The sequence below is a fragment of the Bombus vancouverensis genome, chromosome 5 (genome assembly GCF_051014615.1).
Source record: "Bombus vancouverensis nearcticus chromosome 5, iyBomVanc1_principal, whole genome shotgun sequence".
NCBI lineage: Eukaryota > Metazoa > Arthropoda > Insecta > Hymenoptera > Apidae > Bombus > Bombus vancouverensis.
The window spans coordinates 13796947-13813104 of NC_134915.1; the positions used below are offsets into that span (position 1 = coordinate 13796947).

A 16158-nucleotide genomic window follows, 5' to 3' on the forward strand; every position below is an offset into this window, starting at 1 on the left:
ATTTATTTCACAGCTGAATAACGTAGTATACTAGTAGAACAAGTAGTTTAATGATTATCTGACGGTTGAGAGTCATCATTAAATCGTTTGTTAAAAAGAATTTGCCAATAGTTTATATAACATCGTGTAGAAATCACCCAAGTATCCATACTTATAACCGATACTGCACTTTGAAATGTATCGAGGTATACTCATCGAATGCTTGCAGAATTTAAGTTTCGTTTTATGTTTCGAAAAGAACCAGCCTCGAACTACGGGGTTCGTTATAGTCAGCCATCACGAGAGAATCGAAGGAAAAGAGCATCTCGGGCTACAGAAAGCACGAAGAAGAAAATGCATCGAACGAAGAAGAATATCCATCGGTGCAGGCACAGCATCTGCGTGAACGACCTTATCGGAAAGACATAAACGCCTGAAATCCAGGCCGTAAATTAGGATCGATAGAATGCCGGACTCTTCTTCCGTGTCCTTCTTTTCGTTCTCTCTTCCTCCCAATCCTAGTTCTAATATTTTTACCGTGTCCCCAGATTCAGGATTCTTAACGGTGATAAACTTAGTCCACTATCCTGTGACGACTTACTTCCTGCCACCCTCTGTTTTGTCGCTGCACAGCAGAAAATTAGATACAAGTATTATTCGAGGGGAACACCACGGTTGTCACGGAAGATAAGAACTTTACGATTACCCACGAGAAAAATGAACTCCATTAAACGATTAACTCAGGAAATTTATTTAGATTTTTTGGTGGACTTGGCTTAATGTGGAATGTAATAGATTTCGGGTTGAAGATAACAGAATATTAAGTACGAGGTTGTATATTACAATGAAAGGAAAGTAATTGATTTATATATTGTAAGTAACAATCGTTAATAATTCATTGAAATTGAAGTTGAACAAAAAAAATGTTCAATTTCTCAAAAATGCATGAACACCAGAACATCTACCTATCACACAATTTCCCAGAAGAAGAATCCTGGCAGTCCCCCGTGACGCAATTGTTATCACAAAATCTGAGATTCTTCTAAGTTTCCTCAAACTTCTCCGACTGTTTAGAAACTGGCGAACAGTCACATACCCCCGTAGCCTCGTCACGTGACCATTACAGGAGTCAAGAATTTTTACGAGAGCCTAGGATAAGGGGAAAGGGATGACGATCCTCCTGTCGATCCTGGTGCTAGTGCCAGCAAAGAAGAGAGCCAGCTTGATGGCGGGATGTTCGACGGCTCGGAGGGGAAGGAGGTGATGGCGGTGGAGAGTCTATGCCGTAACAAGGGTGGCACGATTTCAAGAATGCGGAGCACGTTCTCAACCAATGCCGGCAGCCAGGCAGTAAAACAAATACGCCCTCGCTATATACGGGGTGTCCCGACAATACCGCGTACGTCTGCACGACGTACACGTTGCATCGACGAAAATCCCATGCCGTAGAAGGAGGTCCTCGTTACTGATACGAATAGAGGTAATGCAGCGTGTACGCAGTGAAACCTTTTCATGACCTCCTCCGGGACACGCGTCTTCACAAACGAAAAACGAATTAACTCGAGAGAGGAAGACGATGCAGGCATGAAACAGTATTTCTACGAATTCTTGCGAAGTTCTCTTTCTCTTTGACTTCCGCCTTTCTGGAATAGTATTCGTATTCGTTTTAACTTTGTTTTTTCTAGCAGGTCACTAATGTGTTCCTTTATTGATAGATAAATACCCCATTCACTGCCAGGCAAATTTTATTAGTTGCATACACATAGTATTAAAATGGTATTTACAGTAATTTAAAAATGAGAAAGAACTACGAGATAACTCGTAGCTGGTGTCACTGAATAAAATTCCTGTCCCGACTCAGCAAACTACGAGATATCTCGTAGTCGGCAGTCTTGGTACATACGCTTACTACGAGGTATCTCGTAGTTGGCATTGAATGGGTTAAAGCATTTTAAATGTGTTGTGATTTGATTTACGTAGATATTAAGTTGTATGGATACTGTCTTCCTGTTTAGGGTAGTAAATTTCAAATTTGGGACACTAGTGATCTTTTTGTAGATTGGTTGCTTAATAAATTAATATTGGAAATCTGATTAATCTAATAATTATGCGATTTAAACGGATTAGCTTAAAGATGAATTGTGTGGTACATAACTTCGATTAATTAAATTGTCGAGATATAAATTTGCTTTGGTTAACAAAATTTCTTGTTTGGATATATAAAGTGATTTCTTGCTTCATTGTCACGTTACTCTAAAATGGTTCTATAAAGAATCTATGAGGAAAGAGGACGCAAAATGCTTGAAATAAAAGATGCCTGATCAACATAGATCACATTATTCATCGATGATGAGCAGATTTTGACAATGTTTCATGTCCTAAAAACATGTATCAAAATGAAAGTGTATGACCATCTAAAGTTTTGTATGACCGTGACTAAACGCGCAATACAAATATTTGTAATTTTGACCCGAATTATTTTGCATTATATTGCGCCGTTGAATATTATTATTTTACGTTGCATTATATTTTATATTTTACAATTTTGATACTGAAGCCATTTTTACAACCCCTGTCCTTTTACCCTTCGGAAGATAATATAATAAAAATTCCTACAACATAAATTAACAAACCTTTCAACTTTTTAATTTTTTCCATAGCATACATATATCTTTTCGTTTAGAAAAATCAGAAGGATCATAATCGGCATCAAGTCGCGTATCGACGTTACCGATGCGATTACGTATCGATGTGAGTACCTCTGGCTTGGAATCCGGAATAAAGCAGTCAATTACGAGTGTAGGCTCCCTTTTCAAGTATTCACCACGAGGAGCACACGAAATCCCCGGTAGAAACTGAACGCGAAACGGCCGATAAAAGCGCACAATGACTGGTACGAGCACAGAAACGCAAATGTCCTCTTTCAGCGACGGAGACGTCCTCTTTGGAGGGCAACGAATGATGGACAGGTGAAAGAAGTGGCCAATGTGGGTTGGTTTCGGCGTCTCATGTGACACACACGTCACTGGCCTTTGTTTTTTTTCACTTTTGATCGAGTGCTCCGGCTCTTTTGTCCGCACGCTTCTCGAACCCTCGTTTCTTCTCTTTTTTTTCAAGCCAGTTCGTTTAATACCGGCGAGAATTTTCTTTGGGACAACCCGAGGAAATTGAGCCAGACAACCTAGAGAATCCAAGAAAACGAGTTCTACGACGATAATGGGAAGTATGTGTTAAAGGATGGCCAATATAGGACCTCTGTACGTTAAAACGTTACCCGCTGCTGATAAAAATCAATTATTGCCTCAATTCGCCAATTAACCAAATAATTTTTCTATTGTGTGTATCTTCTGATTAAATTATTATATCGAATCTATTTTATTTTTGTAATTGTTTGGTTTGTAATTGTTCAGATTCTGTGAATCTCTGAAATACTAAATTTTCATTAAATCGAAGAATATTTTTGCATCTTAACCATGTTTTCGAGATATGAGGCTACTGTGTAAAGACTTTAAATCCTTATGTACATGAGCAATGTATTTTGGGTACTCAACAAGTATTATACGTGTAAATAAATCTAGACCTTTAATATTTAAAACTATTTGTATTAATTTTAGAATAAAAATTTCCAAATGTTTTCAAAAAAAGAATACGAAATTATTAAATGAAATACAGGAATAAATATAGAAATTGTAACGATCAAAATCAGAAAAAATTGATTAAAGAATCATCGTTGTGTCTTCGTCAATTCGTCTATGCTAATTAAATCTTACGCAACGAAACTTCTAATATAATTTAATTAAAAATCAAAGCAACCTGTTCCTACTCGCGAATCATGAACCTGCAATCCACTCTTCTATATCTCTTCTGATCTCTGATCTTTGTTCGCGGTCAAATAACACGTAAACGACTTGCTCCCGTTTTTTGAAAGGGTCTGCGAACGATGGACCAGTTTTCCACCTGATCTGGATCACGATCCATTTTTGTTCGTCAATAGCGTCTCATCCCTTCCAGCGGAACCTGTTTGCTCGCGTGGCGAGAGGTCCTGTCCTCTCCAACAATCTCGCGGATCCTGTTGGGAAACTGGTCCATCAGGAAGGCGATGCTGCCGCCTCTCCGTAACAATGGCCACTGTCCACTGTCTATTGTTGACGAAGGTAAACCGCAAAATGAACCCAGTTAGCCTTTGACTCTTATTCTGAAATCGTTTCGGTCAATTTCCGCTGACAGAAAACTGGTCCACTAGAAGGGGGATGCTGCCGCATCCCTTTGTATTTAATGGTCAGTATCTAGTTAAGAGCAATAGACTCGAACTATAAAACGTAGAGCCGGTTAGCCTTTGCCTCTCTTGTTGGGATAGGATCATCGAAAGCACTCCCCTTTTTTGGGGTTAAGAATAGTGTCCCGTTTGTGGATAAACAATTGAGGAGATATGTGGGAAAGGTGCCCATAAGAGAAGATGATAAATTGAGTAAATTAATCAGCTAAATTTGAATTATTAATTATAATTTCTGTTACGTCGCGTGATTGAAACCGTGCGACGTCCCTCGGTATTGGGTCGCTAAGGGTCCGCTGACCGTTATGTACACCCTCAACAAACCTAAGGCCCTATCATAAATTAAATCTTATTAGCCTGCAGAAACCCGTAATCCTGGAAATATTTTCGGTTTATAGATGGTACTTAAAAGGTCCTTAGGTTTATTGTGCGCTCTTAGAAATTACGGAACAGCTGGTAATTATATAATGGGAAACCCGGATATTTACCTAATGGAAATGTCTGGATTTTTCCATGAACAATGTCACCCATGAGCCATGTGGGTAAGATGCTTACTCCTCCTATCTTCATTCATCAATCAATGGGAATCACCTTTCATAACGAAAAGTGTGAACAACGAATCAGCTCCCTTCGTTCAATAATTACATACATACCGACCTTTCCTCCGGAAGTATATAAGAGCGGACAGTTCGAATACTCAAACAGTTACAGTACCAGTGAGATCCAATCCAGTTTCGAGTTCTCAGTTCAATTACAAGACCATTCGAATAGAGTTCAGTACGAATAGAGTTCGAGTTCCAGTTCAGCTCGAATACGCTCAACCCTCAAGACTTCTTCGAAGACCACCTAACTACCCGTACTCAATCTCGGTCTTCAGATCAGTCAACATATCTACCCGGATTCTCTCATATCAGAGCAATCCATTTCTTTGTCACCTATATCTTAAGCAGCGGAGTTACTAACTTGTGTTATTGTACAAAGTTGTTGGAAATACGTATTTTATAACACTGTTAATCGCAGCGATATACCACAACAACCACCCCTATTATCTTAACGGAAATCAGGGGATCGATCGATTCGCGGTGTCGATTCTTAGAATCGTAACGGGAATTTACGACCGCCGTTGACGCGCTTCCTCCCGATCGCGTCTCCCCACGATCGATCGAAATTGCAATTTCTCTTAGAGAAGTTTATTATCTATCTGTACGTATGTTTACCTACGCGCCATTTTTCAAAAAGTTTCGAAATTATTAAGGGAAATAGTTAATATGTATAAACGTAAGTATTGTATAATGATGTGTTAAATGAATTATTTCTTATCAGAAATTGGATATTGGAATTGAAGTATTCTTGCAATATAGTACTGCTTCGAATTTTGGTTTGTGTTTAGAGAATATTTCTTTATGTGAATACAGAAAATTATATCATGTCAGGAATTCGTGAAATGACACACATAGATCGTAGATGTAAAAATGTTTCGGTGTATGTATTTGAAAGTTTTCCCGCCAAAGAAATTTTACCTTCCGATTCTTCAATCCTTTAATCTGCCCCCTAGTGTATTCCATAACAAACTGTAGGAAAGAGCTTCGAAACTGTGTAGAACTCTACTTTGACAACACAAGATAAATGGTTCAAACTGCTCAGATCACGCTTGACAGAATAGCCCTGACTTTAAATGGGGCTAGCAACGAGGTGCTTACTCTGTTTCGATACTTGGTCTGAAATTCAGACATTTCAGAATAGCATCTGTTGTAGATAATACAGATTCCATTCGTGGGATGTATGATAAAGAATAAAAGACACGAAATTTAACAAAAATTCAAGAACATATTTAAGGATGAGGGTAATTAGTAATTGGTGAAAAAAAGAAATTAATTTACATAAAGCAAAATCACGTTAAGATTCTGCGAAAAATCCAATAAAACGTTTGTTGTTTCGCTTGTCTCCAAGCAACACTACGCCGCATATCAGGTGCATACGAAGTGTTGCGACGTACCAAAAGTGTTATGGATTACTAATGCGAAAGTGAAAAAAGTAACACGTTTCCTGTTTCGTTTTGAGATGTACGCAACCAATCCACGACCAGTGTGCAATAATAATTTATCTGAACAACAACAAGTTAAACTACAGAAGATCAAAGAGCTGACGAGAATTCTAAAGGTCGACTGACGCAAAAATTTGAGGATTATTTTACAATTGTATAACACATACTTCTTGTTCCGCAGGATACAGACGAAAATCTGACTGTTTGCGAAGAAATATTGGCAACTTATATAAGGAAACGACTAAGGGTATGTGCAAAATCATTTCACCCTTCCTTTAATATGAATCATTTATTCTTTTTCACTGATGAACATCTTGGTATTTGTACAAATATATACGATACATAACTTTGAGAATAAAATTGAATAAATGTTGAATGAACTTACGTTTTACATATGTGATGAATATCGAAAGTTGTAAGTGTTTTATCTCAGTCTTAGGTTTGTAATACTTAATATAGATATAATTAAAATTCAAGTGTAGCCTGTTGTTTACTCAGTGCAAAAAGTTATATGTGAGATAGTAAGAAAACCTGTGAATAATATTTATAAAATTATAGAAATCCCCTGGACGATTTTCTATCCTTTTTATTTTTTCTTAGTTTACTATCCCTTGTACCAGCCACCGTGGCTGCGATATCCATAACCGTATCCACTATATCCTCCATATCCATGTCCACCGTATCCACTGTACCCACCATATCCACCATATCCACCATATCCACCATATCCACTATATCCGTGACTATAATATAGAGGCCAACTTGGATACCATCCAAAACCATACCTAAAATTGTATTTTGTGAACATCTGTACATACGAATGCCTTACTACCCTCAGAATCAAACTGTTTCAAATATTCTTGTATAACAATCGAACGAAAAGTTCTCATACACTCTAAATATTATATATAGATTGTACATTAGATTAATTCAATAAATAATTGTGCAACTCTTTTTTCAAAATCAGTCTGTACCAGTCATCGATGTTTCCTGGTAAATATTTCTTTAAATTCGATTCATACACTAAAATCTGTACAATTTTCTGAAAATAAAATAGGAGGAAGCAATTAAATAACTTCATAGCCTATGACTAAGAACCAAATTAAAACATAAAACTCCATAATAGCACAGGAAATTTGTTAAGACAACGCAAAATATTCGACTTCCTCTTACAAAATCCGCAAGAATATCTGAAGTAAGCGGCTATTTTTTCCGCAAAACCTTCCTAGATTCGTCACAATTTCTTACGACAATCTACATACCAGGGCCAGTAACTATATCCTATGTAACTCCACGGATTCCAACCGTAACTTCTTTTTGCCACTTTTTTATCCTCAGTTGCATCCTGAGAATTCGGCTCGGCCTGATTGTCAGCAATTATTTTTCCTGACACGTCGCTATCGCCCTTTACTTTTTCAAGTTTGTTGTTTGGGAGCACAGTGGCTGTTCCCAAGGTGAAAATGGTCAAGAATACCAATAACTAAAACGATAATCAAGATTCGTTTGTACGAATGGACTAATATTATTGGTCAAATTTTACAAGTCACAAATCATAGGTTGTTAATAGACTAGGAATTTGTTGTATTTATGAAAAATTTAAAAAGACGTGGGTACTCGTTATAATAATCAATAAATGAAACAAATTTCTGCTGAAGTTCCATCTTTTTAGTTGTATTCGTAAAAACACGAACTTGCTTAAATCTTTATAGTCTGGTAGTATTATTGATTTCTTGTGCATAACAGTAACAAGTTTGATAATAAACTAAATGAACTTTTATGAGTGAGCTGTATTAATTTTAAGTCGTCTGATTATTTTGTTGAACTTAAAATTCTAAAAATGTACGAGAGAAAATTAATAACTTATAATTTGTAACTTGTACCAATTCACTGATATCGTTAGATGGTAAATTACTGTGCGAAAGAGTTCTATTATCACTAAAACACTAATTTCTTACTGGAATTAATCAAGGAACATTGTTTGCTAATTCAATAGACTAAATTCGTGAGTATTGGAAACTTTGTCGATTATTCTTACCAGAAGATTCATGTTAAACTTGATTCACAATACGACTGTGTGATCCAAAGAGTGGGCTGTTCTTTTATACCTGATACAGTTCAGAAATTATTTACCGTGTTACATATACCTACTGAATTCTCGATCCACAACTATTTTCTAATGCCTAAATTAGTCTCTGTTACATTTTCCATCTATGGATAATCGCATCTCATAACTAGTTACATACATTGATCATGAATTCATCTGGATCGAACGAAAGCACAAACTCTTTAATGGAAAAGCGAGCATGTAATCAAAATCTGGTTTTATTGTTTTGGTCATTGATTAACTGAATTTGATCTAGTATTTTATGGCAAGTATACGTTTCCTTGAGGCAAGTTTTTATATACAGGGTGTGCGATTTTTATCTATTATTGGAAATATCTAGAAAGAAGGGTGGTTAACTGCGATGAAATCGGCTTATGAAATTAGACGTCTGTCGTTAAAAGGTTTCTCTGACTAATTTTGGAAGTTGTTAAAATATTTAAGGAATGTTTCGTTTCGAACTTGTTGAAGATGAATTCTCTTTTCATAATTTGTTCAAGAGCAGACGTTTAATACTTTTGTTGGAATAATTTCGCTTACTATATGATAATTCGAAAATTGATCGCAGAGCAGGAAATACTTCGAATGTCAGCAAGAATATTTTCGATTTCTCTTAGAATATCTCTCAAAATATAATTCGTTATAATCACCAATTAACAAATTTCTTTAATCCATTCGATGAGCTCCAGTTTTAACAATCAATGTCTTCCCATCATAGACATTATCAATGAATCAAATTAAAAATCATAATCAATTAGCACCCAACACTACTCTCCTATTCCATAGCATATCTTACTTCCGCCGTCTGTATTCAACTACCATAATCACAATCTCTGTTCTCTAAAATAGCACGTATCTCTTTTTCGAAGCTAAAAGTAGCAGCTCGATCTAACATATAATAATCAAGCGCAACCACATCTAAACAGTCACCACATGAATATAGCGTGTGTGCTGACAATTTCACGGCAATTTCGCCGATTGTAAAACACCATACGCAACGCGTCCGAGTAATCCGACCACCCATAATGTTTGCAATCCGGCATTGTTCGCGAAAAAAAAAATCGAGTTAATGAGGTGAACGAAGCTGGGAACGTTCTCAAAAGATGCGTGTAATTTCGCGGAGTTTCGCGTGTCGTGCAATTAGCCAGACAAGGTAATTAAGTAATTAGCTAGACACAGTGTTCGATCGAAGCGTACTCGAAGCGAGTCGACTACCATTCGAGGAGTCCACCGACAGGAACTCGCGTTTATTATATAAAAACCTGAACCTTCTCCCTATTCCTTGTCGCGTTAAAAACTCGTGTCGTTAATATTTTTCTCCTCTTGTCGTAATTGTCCCCTTAAGGAGGTTTTGTCACACCAGTCCAGGAAATCGAACCAGCGACACCGTTTGCCGCTGGACTTTCTCTGGGTGGAGAACAGGTGACATAATCGACATACTTATGAAAGTACAGCTGGTAAATATCTAAACTCGGCTCATTGTCCGGTGACATAATCGGTATCGTTGGTAATATGATCATTGCCCTAACTGATCGTGTGTAATGTGTAAAGGTTCGTTTACTTCTTACGTATTCAAATAACTCGGATTACTCTGAGACGGATATTATCGCATGTAGATAAATACGATTGTTTAAATAAAAAGGAAACGTTGCAACTGCGAAAATATATCAAAGAGGTGTTGAAACACAAAATGCATTTGTAGCATAAAAGTACTTTTTGCATTTATGGAAAAGATCCGAAGGTATAGAAAATACGCATAGAAGTAAAAATGTTAAAAATATCAGAAATAAGTAAAATAAATTTCTATTTATCTATTTTATTTGTCTATTCATATAATGTAACATAAAAGTAATACGCTATTTCATTTTAAGAAAATAACGGTAAGAAAATTTATCATTCAAGAATGGCTTCAAGATCGATTGCATTCAAACTAATTAGCCTTCGTTAAATTTACTTCAATCTATTTCAATGCTTGTAACCTTTACCCGTACATGTCATAGAATTGTGCGTTAAATGATTGTACTCGTTATACGCACGTACTAACTGTAAGATTCGACTTGTCAGACTTCTATTTCTGTTCATGTTAGTAATTAGATGTATAATTATCGTAGATGAGACTAGCATATTTTCCCGCTAGTGACCGTAAATTATTACAATCAAAAGTGGTATAGTAATCTATTTCATCGTTCAATTTCTCAACCATCAATTAATTTAACCGATTGCTTTTTGAAAAGATCAGTCTCGTACGTAGAAACAGTTTTATTTTCACTTGTTCTGCAGTATCGCTCGATTAACTTGATCTCTATCGATATCCTTAATGAATTGACTTCCCACGTTGTGCAACAATAGCACAATTTTGTGGTAGTATAATCGTCAAGGCAGAAAGTTTCAAAAGAAATTGACTTTTATCGTTTTAATCGTTCAACCAAAATATTTAGATAATCGTTCAACGGTTTTGTACAACTAGGTAGAAATTCTTTAAAAAATGCCTCGTATAGAGCCGCACTGAAATTAGTTACGGTAGAAATTCTTCCAGAAGTATTTGAATAATAATGTATATTCCTCTCGTTCGAAAATATAAAGCGCAATATACCGAATGTGTTTATACAATCTAATGAGTTCCAGTTTCCTGAATAATTTAGCAAAATTGTGGCAAAATTGTAACATTAATAGATATCGACATAGATATAACTATAAAATTGTATCCTTCTTTCAAAATTCCAAATTTCGCATCTCTTCCTATGATATTTTCCAAAAATTTCTATTAGCAACAGAAATATTCTAAATTTTCTAATAACTCTGCAACATAATTTTCCAAAAAAATTCAAAACATCATACGATTACGTTCGATTAATGTAACAATGAAACACATTTATTACATATATTCTTTCTTAATAAAAAGATTAAAAAGCAAGCAGTCAAACTAGTATGTCCTTTATCATCTACATCCTATTATTAACATATACATATTCTTCAATACAATCCATTAATAAACTTATAAATCCCTTCTTCTAGTAACTAAATACGAGTAGAACAAATTTTTTTCAAATTGAATTCAATTACGATTAAAAGTCGTATTTTTGTTTATTAAAAAACCTCTACTCTGAATCGTTGGCTTGTGTATGATTCCATGGCTACACGTCGAATTAAAAACAGCGCTTGACCACATCGAACGTATTGTACGCGTCTTAGCGAACTGTTGTCGTTCGATTTTTTGCAATATCGCGACGTTCTTTTCCCGCGTTATAACGTGCCGCTTCAGTTGTCGCAAATCAACGAGCGGCTCTGTGCAATTGAGGTGAAACTCGACATTTCTTTCCGATGTTATGCAAAAATCCATCCCCGCCAGCTAAAGTTTCGTTTAACGACGCTCGAGCGCGACACTGATCGCACAGTCCTCGTGGAATCTCGAGGCACAAAAGTACTCTTCGTGCCACTTTGTAAAACTTTCTCACACGATGAAACATATCTCTCTATTCTTTACATTTTTCATCAAAATTTGACCGTGAATTGCTTCGATATTTGATCGTGAATCTCTTCAATATTCAATCAAAAATAAGTTTAATCGAAAAAATTGATATTTTCTCGCAAATTAATCTAATATTTAACACAAAATTGTGTCGATAGTTTAACAAAAATTGAAAGAAAAGTTCGTTGTTAGAAGTATTGCATGAAGGTTATATCATGTGGCAATCAACGATACAAAGAAGACGCCACTGAAGATAACACGATGGTCGCTATCTCGTCATCACTCGGTGCATAAAGTGAAATTTCCCAGCAGAAAGTGTTCAAGCCTACTATAATGAAGCTTAGGAAATTCTACCTCCTATGTTACGTGTGCGTACTGTACACTTTCGTTCAGTCTAAGAAAACAAATTGGGAAAACCAGTCCACACCAAACCCCTCCTCAGGCTCGCAGGAACCAACAGAATTTTTAAATGTAAATAATCCGCGAGACAAACGGGCATTAGGCCTGATTCTCTCAGGCTTGGCGCAGGTTTTTGGCTACACGGTAAGCCCTCTGCAAATAGCCTCGTTGCCCAATCCTAATTCCGAGTCAGACGAGGCACGAGCTACTAACAACACTCAAACAAACTCTACTCAATCGACTACATTAGCTCCAAGACAGCGAGAAACGATCAAATTCACGGGTGTGGTGAATTTTAGTAATGGAACAGGTGTATTAACTCAGTTGCAACAATATGAGAATATCTTCCATGGTAATTCATCTTCTACAACCTCCAAACCGCCTTCAACATCATCAACGATGCCACCACAGATTGATCCAAGGAAACAGACTCCTAATCAACCACTACCACCTCCTCTCTTGGTAAAGATCCCTCTACCAGTTATATCGGAGCCTTCCTTACCGACAGTACCTCAACCACCTCTTCCTGAGATTCCTTCTCAATTCATTAATCTATCCTACCCTGAACCGTACATCAGTTCAATTCGCAATGAACAAGGAATGGTGTACAGAAAGAACATGAGCACTGAAAAAGTGACAATAGAAAATCAGCCAATTTATAATGCAAAGGATATTCAATCGCCACCTCCTCCAATGTTAGTTCAACCGCCAATGATACATGATCCTTCACCTACATCTCCTTCTTATAATGAAGATCCAAGATGGAAACAAGAGTATGAAGAAAGACTTGCAGAATTGGAGCGTAAACAGGAAGAGCATGCGAAGAGATTGAGGGAACAAGAATGGTACAGAAATCGTCAGAAGGATGATAATTATAGTGGTGAGGAAGATGGTGATTCAAGGAAGCAAATAGATCACGGAGATCAAGATTCTGGATGTAGAGGAAACCAAGAGGAAAGCGATAAAGGAAAACCGTTGAGAGAAGAAGAAGATCAGTCGAGAGAGAGATATGAGAGTGAAGAAAGGATTCGTGAATATCCTACGAATCAAAAACAACCTGCAGAAAGTGAAGAAGAAGAGTATTATAGGAACGATGATGTTTATAAAGAAGACACGCCTCAAACTAGTGAAAATTATACTAGTATACAGTATAGTGAACCACTACCTTTGAGTGAAGATGATGAGGAACGACGACCTGAAGATCTTCGTAACAGTTATGGGGAACCTCTGTACAATCGTGAACTGATTGATGATGGATTTGTGAACTTTTTTGGAAGACTCAAGCAGCCATTGAGCAATATTTATAGCTCGTCTGTGCCTGCTGAATCGGAGGAAGAGGTTTCGAAAGAGGAGGAAGATTCGCGTGGTAATCAGAAAGATGAAAATGAAAGTGATGAAAGGAGCAGAGAAGAAGATGTTCCAGCAAGAAACAAGTATGAAGAATATACTCTGGAGGAAGATACAGATAACAGGAAGAAAGATGAAAAAGGATCTAACGAAGATAATTCTGAGTTACCAATGAAAATTTCCAATAATCAATCGAATGGCGAAAATCGATCTTTTTCCGCCGAAGAACGGGATGTGGCAGATGAATTGGATTTCAGTAAATTTATGCCATTAATTGTTCCTGTTCGGTACCTGAATGCCCCTGAAGAATTAAGAAAGACAAAATTGAAGTCATCGACAAATGAAAAATCAGAGAAAGATAATACTTTAAGAGCAGAAGCCTCAAAAAAAGTCTCGTCCAAAGAGCCAAAGCGATCAAAAAAGGAAAATTTGAAACCGATAATAGGTGTTGCAGAAAGAAAAACAGCGAAAAATCTCCACGAGGGTGAACAAAAGGAAGTGCAAATGTGGCCACCGCCATTCGACTTTATTTTCGATAGTACAATACATACTAACATTGTTCCAAGAAATTCGAACGATAATGACAATATTAAGGTATCGAATAGTCAAGAAAATCGTAGAAAATTTGAATCTTCTAATAAAATGAGGAAAGAAAGACATCGAGAAGAGAAAAGTCAAGTAAAACTTGATAATTCAAATGAAAGACCGTATGACTATTCTGAAAATATTTATGACCAAGGTTTTAAAAAGGAACTCGAATTTAGAACAGTTCCTGGAAAACGACTGATGATGAATAGGCCTATAAATACTGTGAGTTCAAATAGAACACATTTTGAGACGAAAACCGTGAAATCTAATCAAAATGACAATGATAGAAAAGAAATACCAGATTTCTTAAAGCGTTATAAGTATATTTCAAATAATAATTATAGATTCACAGAACGACCAAATATCGAAATAAAAAATTTTCCAGAGCTGCAGGACCCGAGTTCATTGAATTCTAAGAAATTTGAATCCTCGAAACGCAGTATTGAAAGAAATCAACCATCTTCAAAAAATAAAAAGCAGACAAATGTTAAAAATCGTATAATGCAAGATACTCCAGTTTCTCGACAGAAGTTTGAATCAACGATGTTTCTCAAACCTGGAGAAAATTATAATTTGTTCAATTTTGGTGAACGTGTTTATGATTTCAATTATGGCAGGGGAAACGACAGATTGTCCGGAGTTTTTGACGGGAATAAAAAAATTGGAAACGTAGAAATAATTGGCTTGACCACGCCGCAACAGGACGTGTATCGCTATGACGAAAGTTTAACGAAATTCACCAGTGAACCGGAAAGCAGAAGCGAGAAAGTCGGAGATTACGCGAATGGTGCTACCACTATAAAAATAGTAGCACAAGAACGCATCAATCCGAATGAACCAATTAGTTATGTCGATTATTCTCATATTTTATAACTTGTTATTACTTTCAAGCTAATTGTGCAATATGATCTATTTTCAATACTTCGTTTTTTAGTAATTTAACACGTCGAATTTAGAAATATTTTAAATATAGTAATTAAAGGAATTTAAAAGAATTTTTAAAATATTTATCAGTGTTTTGTTATATGATTCATTTGAAATACTTTTTCACTAATTTCAACATTTGTTACATTATAATATAGTGAAATCAATCATATTTCATGCTTTGTGCTAAATAATTGGAAAATATGATAGGGAAATTGTAAAATGATCCTTTTATCACGTATATATAGTAATTATAATTTAATATATTTACTAAAAATTAACCTACAAATACACATATGTATTTTGTGTATCACACATAATATATAATACTCAAAATAATTTGCCTAACTGAAAATCTCAAGTGTATATTTAAAATTATTTAGAACCCGAAAAAAACATTGATTTTTTAAACTACTCGCATATATATACGAGTTAAAATTTATATATATATATACATAAATAATTAATACGTCAAAAGATATTATATGATTTGTTATAGAAATTGCTATAGAAAATGTTAAATACTCAGTTTCGAAATAAAGTGTTGTAAGATGAAAAAAAATATTAATTTTTTGGTAATTTGAAAACAATATTATTTCCTTAACCTCTTTTCTATCGTCTTTGTATAACATAATAATTGAGATGAACGTATGGCAATTACAGAAATATTCTATGATATCGCATGTATGTTACAGGACAAGCGACAAGAAATGCAAAGACGCAGTGAATTGGAACACAAAATGACGGAAATTCTCGAAAATTTGAAAACCCGGCTGCTGGTCGAGTAATTCCTATCAAGATGTATACTTATACGTTTTCTGATTTAATTTTGTAATAACTAATGAGTTCACTGCATGAGTATATTATTGAGATTAAGTACCTAAATTATTAATACTGAATTACCGAGTTAGCAACGTGCTATAAGAAATACATAATACGTACAAAGATAAATCACTTACCAACTTTTTGTCCTCCTGTGTTGTAATTCATATCTAGAATGACTAGAACTTATTCACTTAGTTCACTTATCACAT

General features: G+C 35.7%; 3 protein-coding genes across 4 annotated transcripts; 2 read left to right on the top strand and 1 right to left on the bottom strand.

Annotated features, from left to right (window-relative positions):
* Nucleotides 1-6221: 6221 nt before the first annotated feature.
* LOC117156116 (uncharacterized) lies at nt 6222-16075 on the top strand. The gene is made up of 3 exons (XM_033332858.2): nt 6222-6412; nt 6478-6543; nt 15820-16075. The coding sequence occupies exons 1-3, from the start codon at nt 6314-6316 to the stop codon at nt 15910-15912; spliced, it is 258 nt and encodes an 85-aa protein (XP_033188749.1). The 5' UTR covers nt 6222-6313; the 3' UTR covers nt 15913-16075.
* Nucleotides 6704-16150, bottom strand: LOC117156115 (uncharacterized). 2 transcript variants are annotated; one of them, XM_033332857.2, is made up of 3 exons: nt 8332-8397; nt 7559-7776; nt 6704-7081 (listed from the first exon to the last, which is right to left on the bottom strand). In XM_033332857.2, the coding sequence occupies exons 1-3, from the start codon at nt 8341-8343 to the stop codon at nt 6901-6903; spliced, it is 411 nt and encodes a 136-aa protein (XP_033188748.1). In that variant the 5' UTR covers nt 8344-8397; the 3' UTR covers nt 6704-6900. The 2 variants fall into 2 exon arrangements, 1 of the variants encoding a protein (XP_033188748.1); XR_013058366.1 differs by lacking the exons at nt 6704-7081; nt 8332-8397 and adding an exon at nt 16084-16150 and having other exon boundaries at nt 7637-7776.
* LOC117156112 (uncharacterized) lies at nt 11703-15143 on the top strand. The gene has a single exon (XM_033332853.2). It carries the CDS (start codon nt 12200-12202, stop codon nt 15071-15073), a length of 2874 nt encoding a protein of 957 aa, XP_033188744.2. The 5' UTR covers nt 11703-12199; the 3' UTR covers nt 15074-15143.
* Nucleotides 16151-16158: the final 8 nt, after the last annotated feature.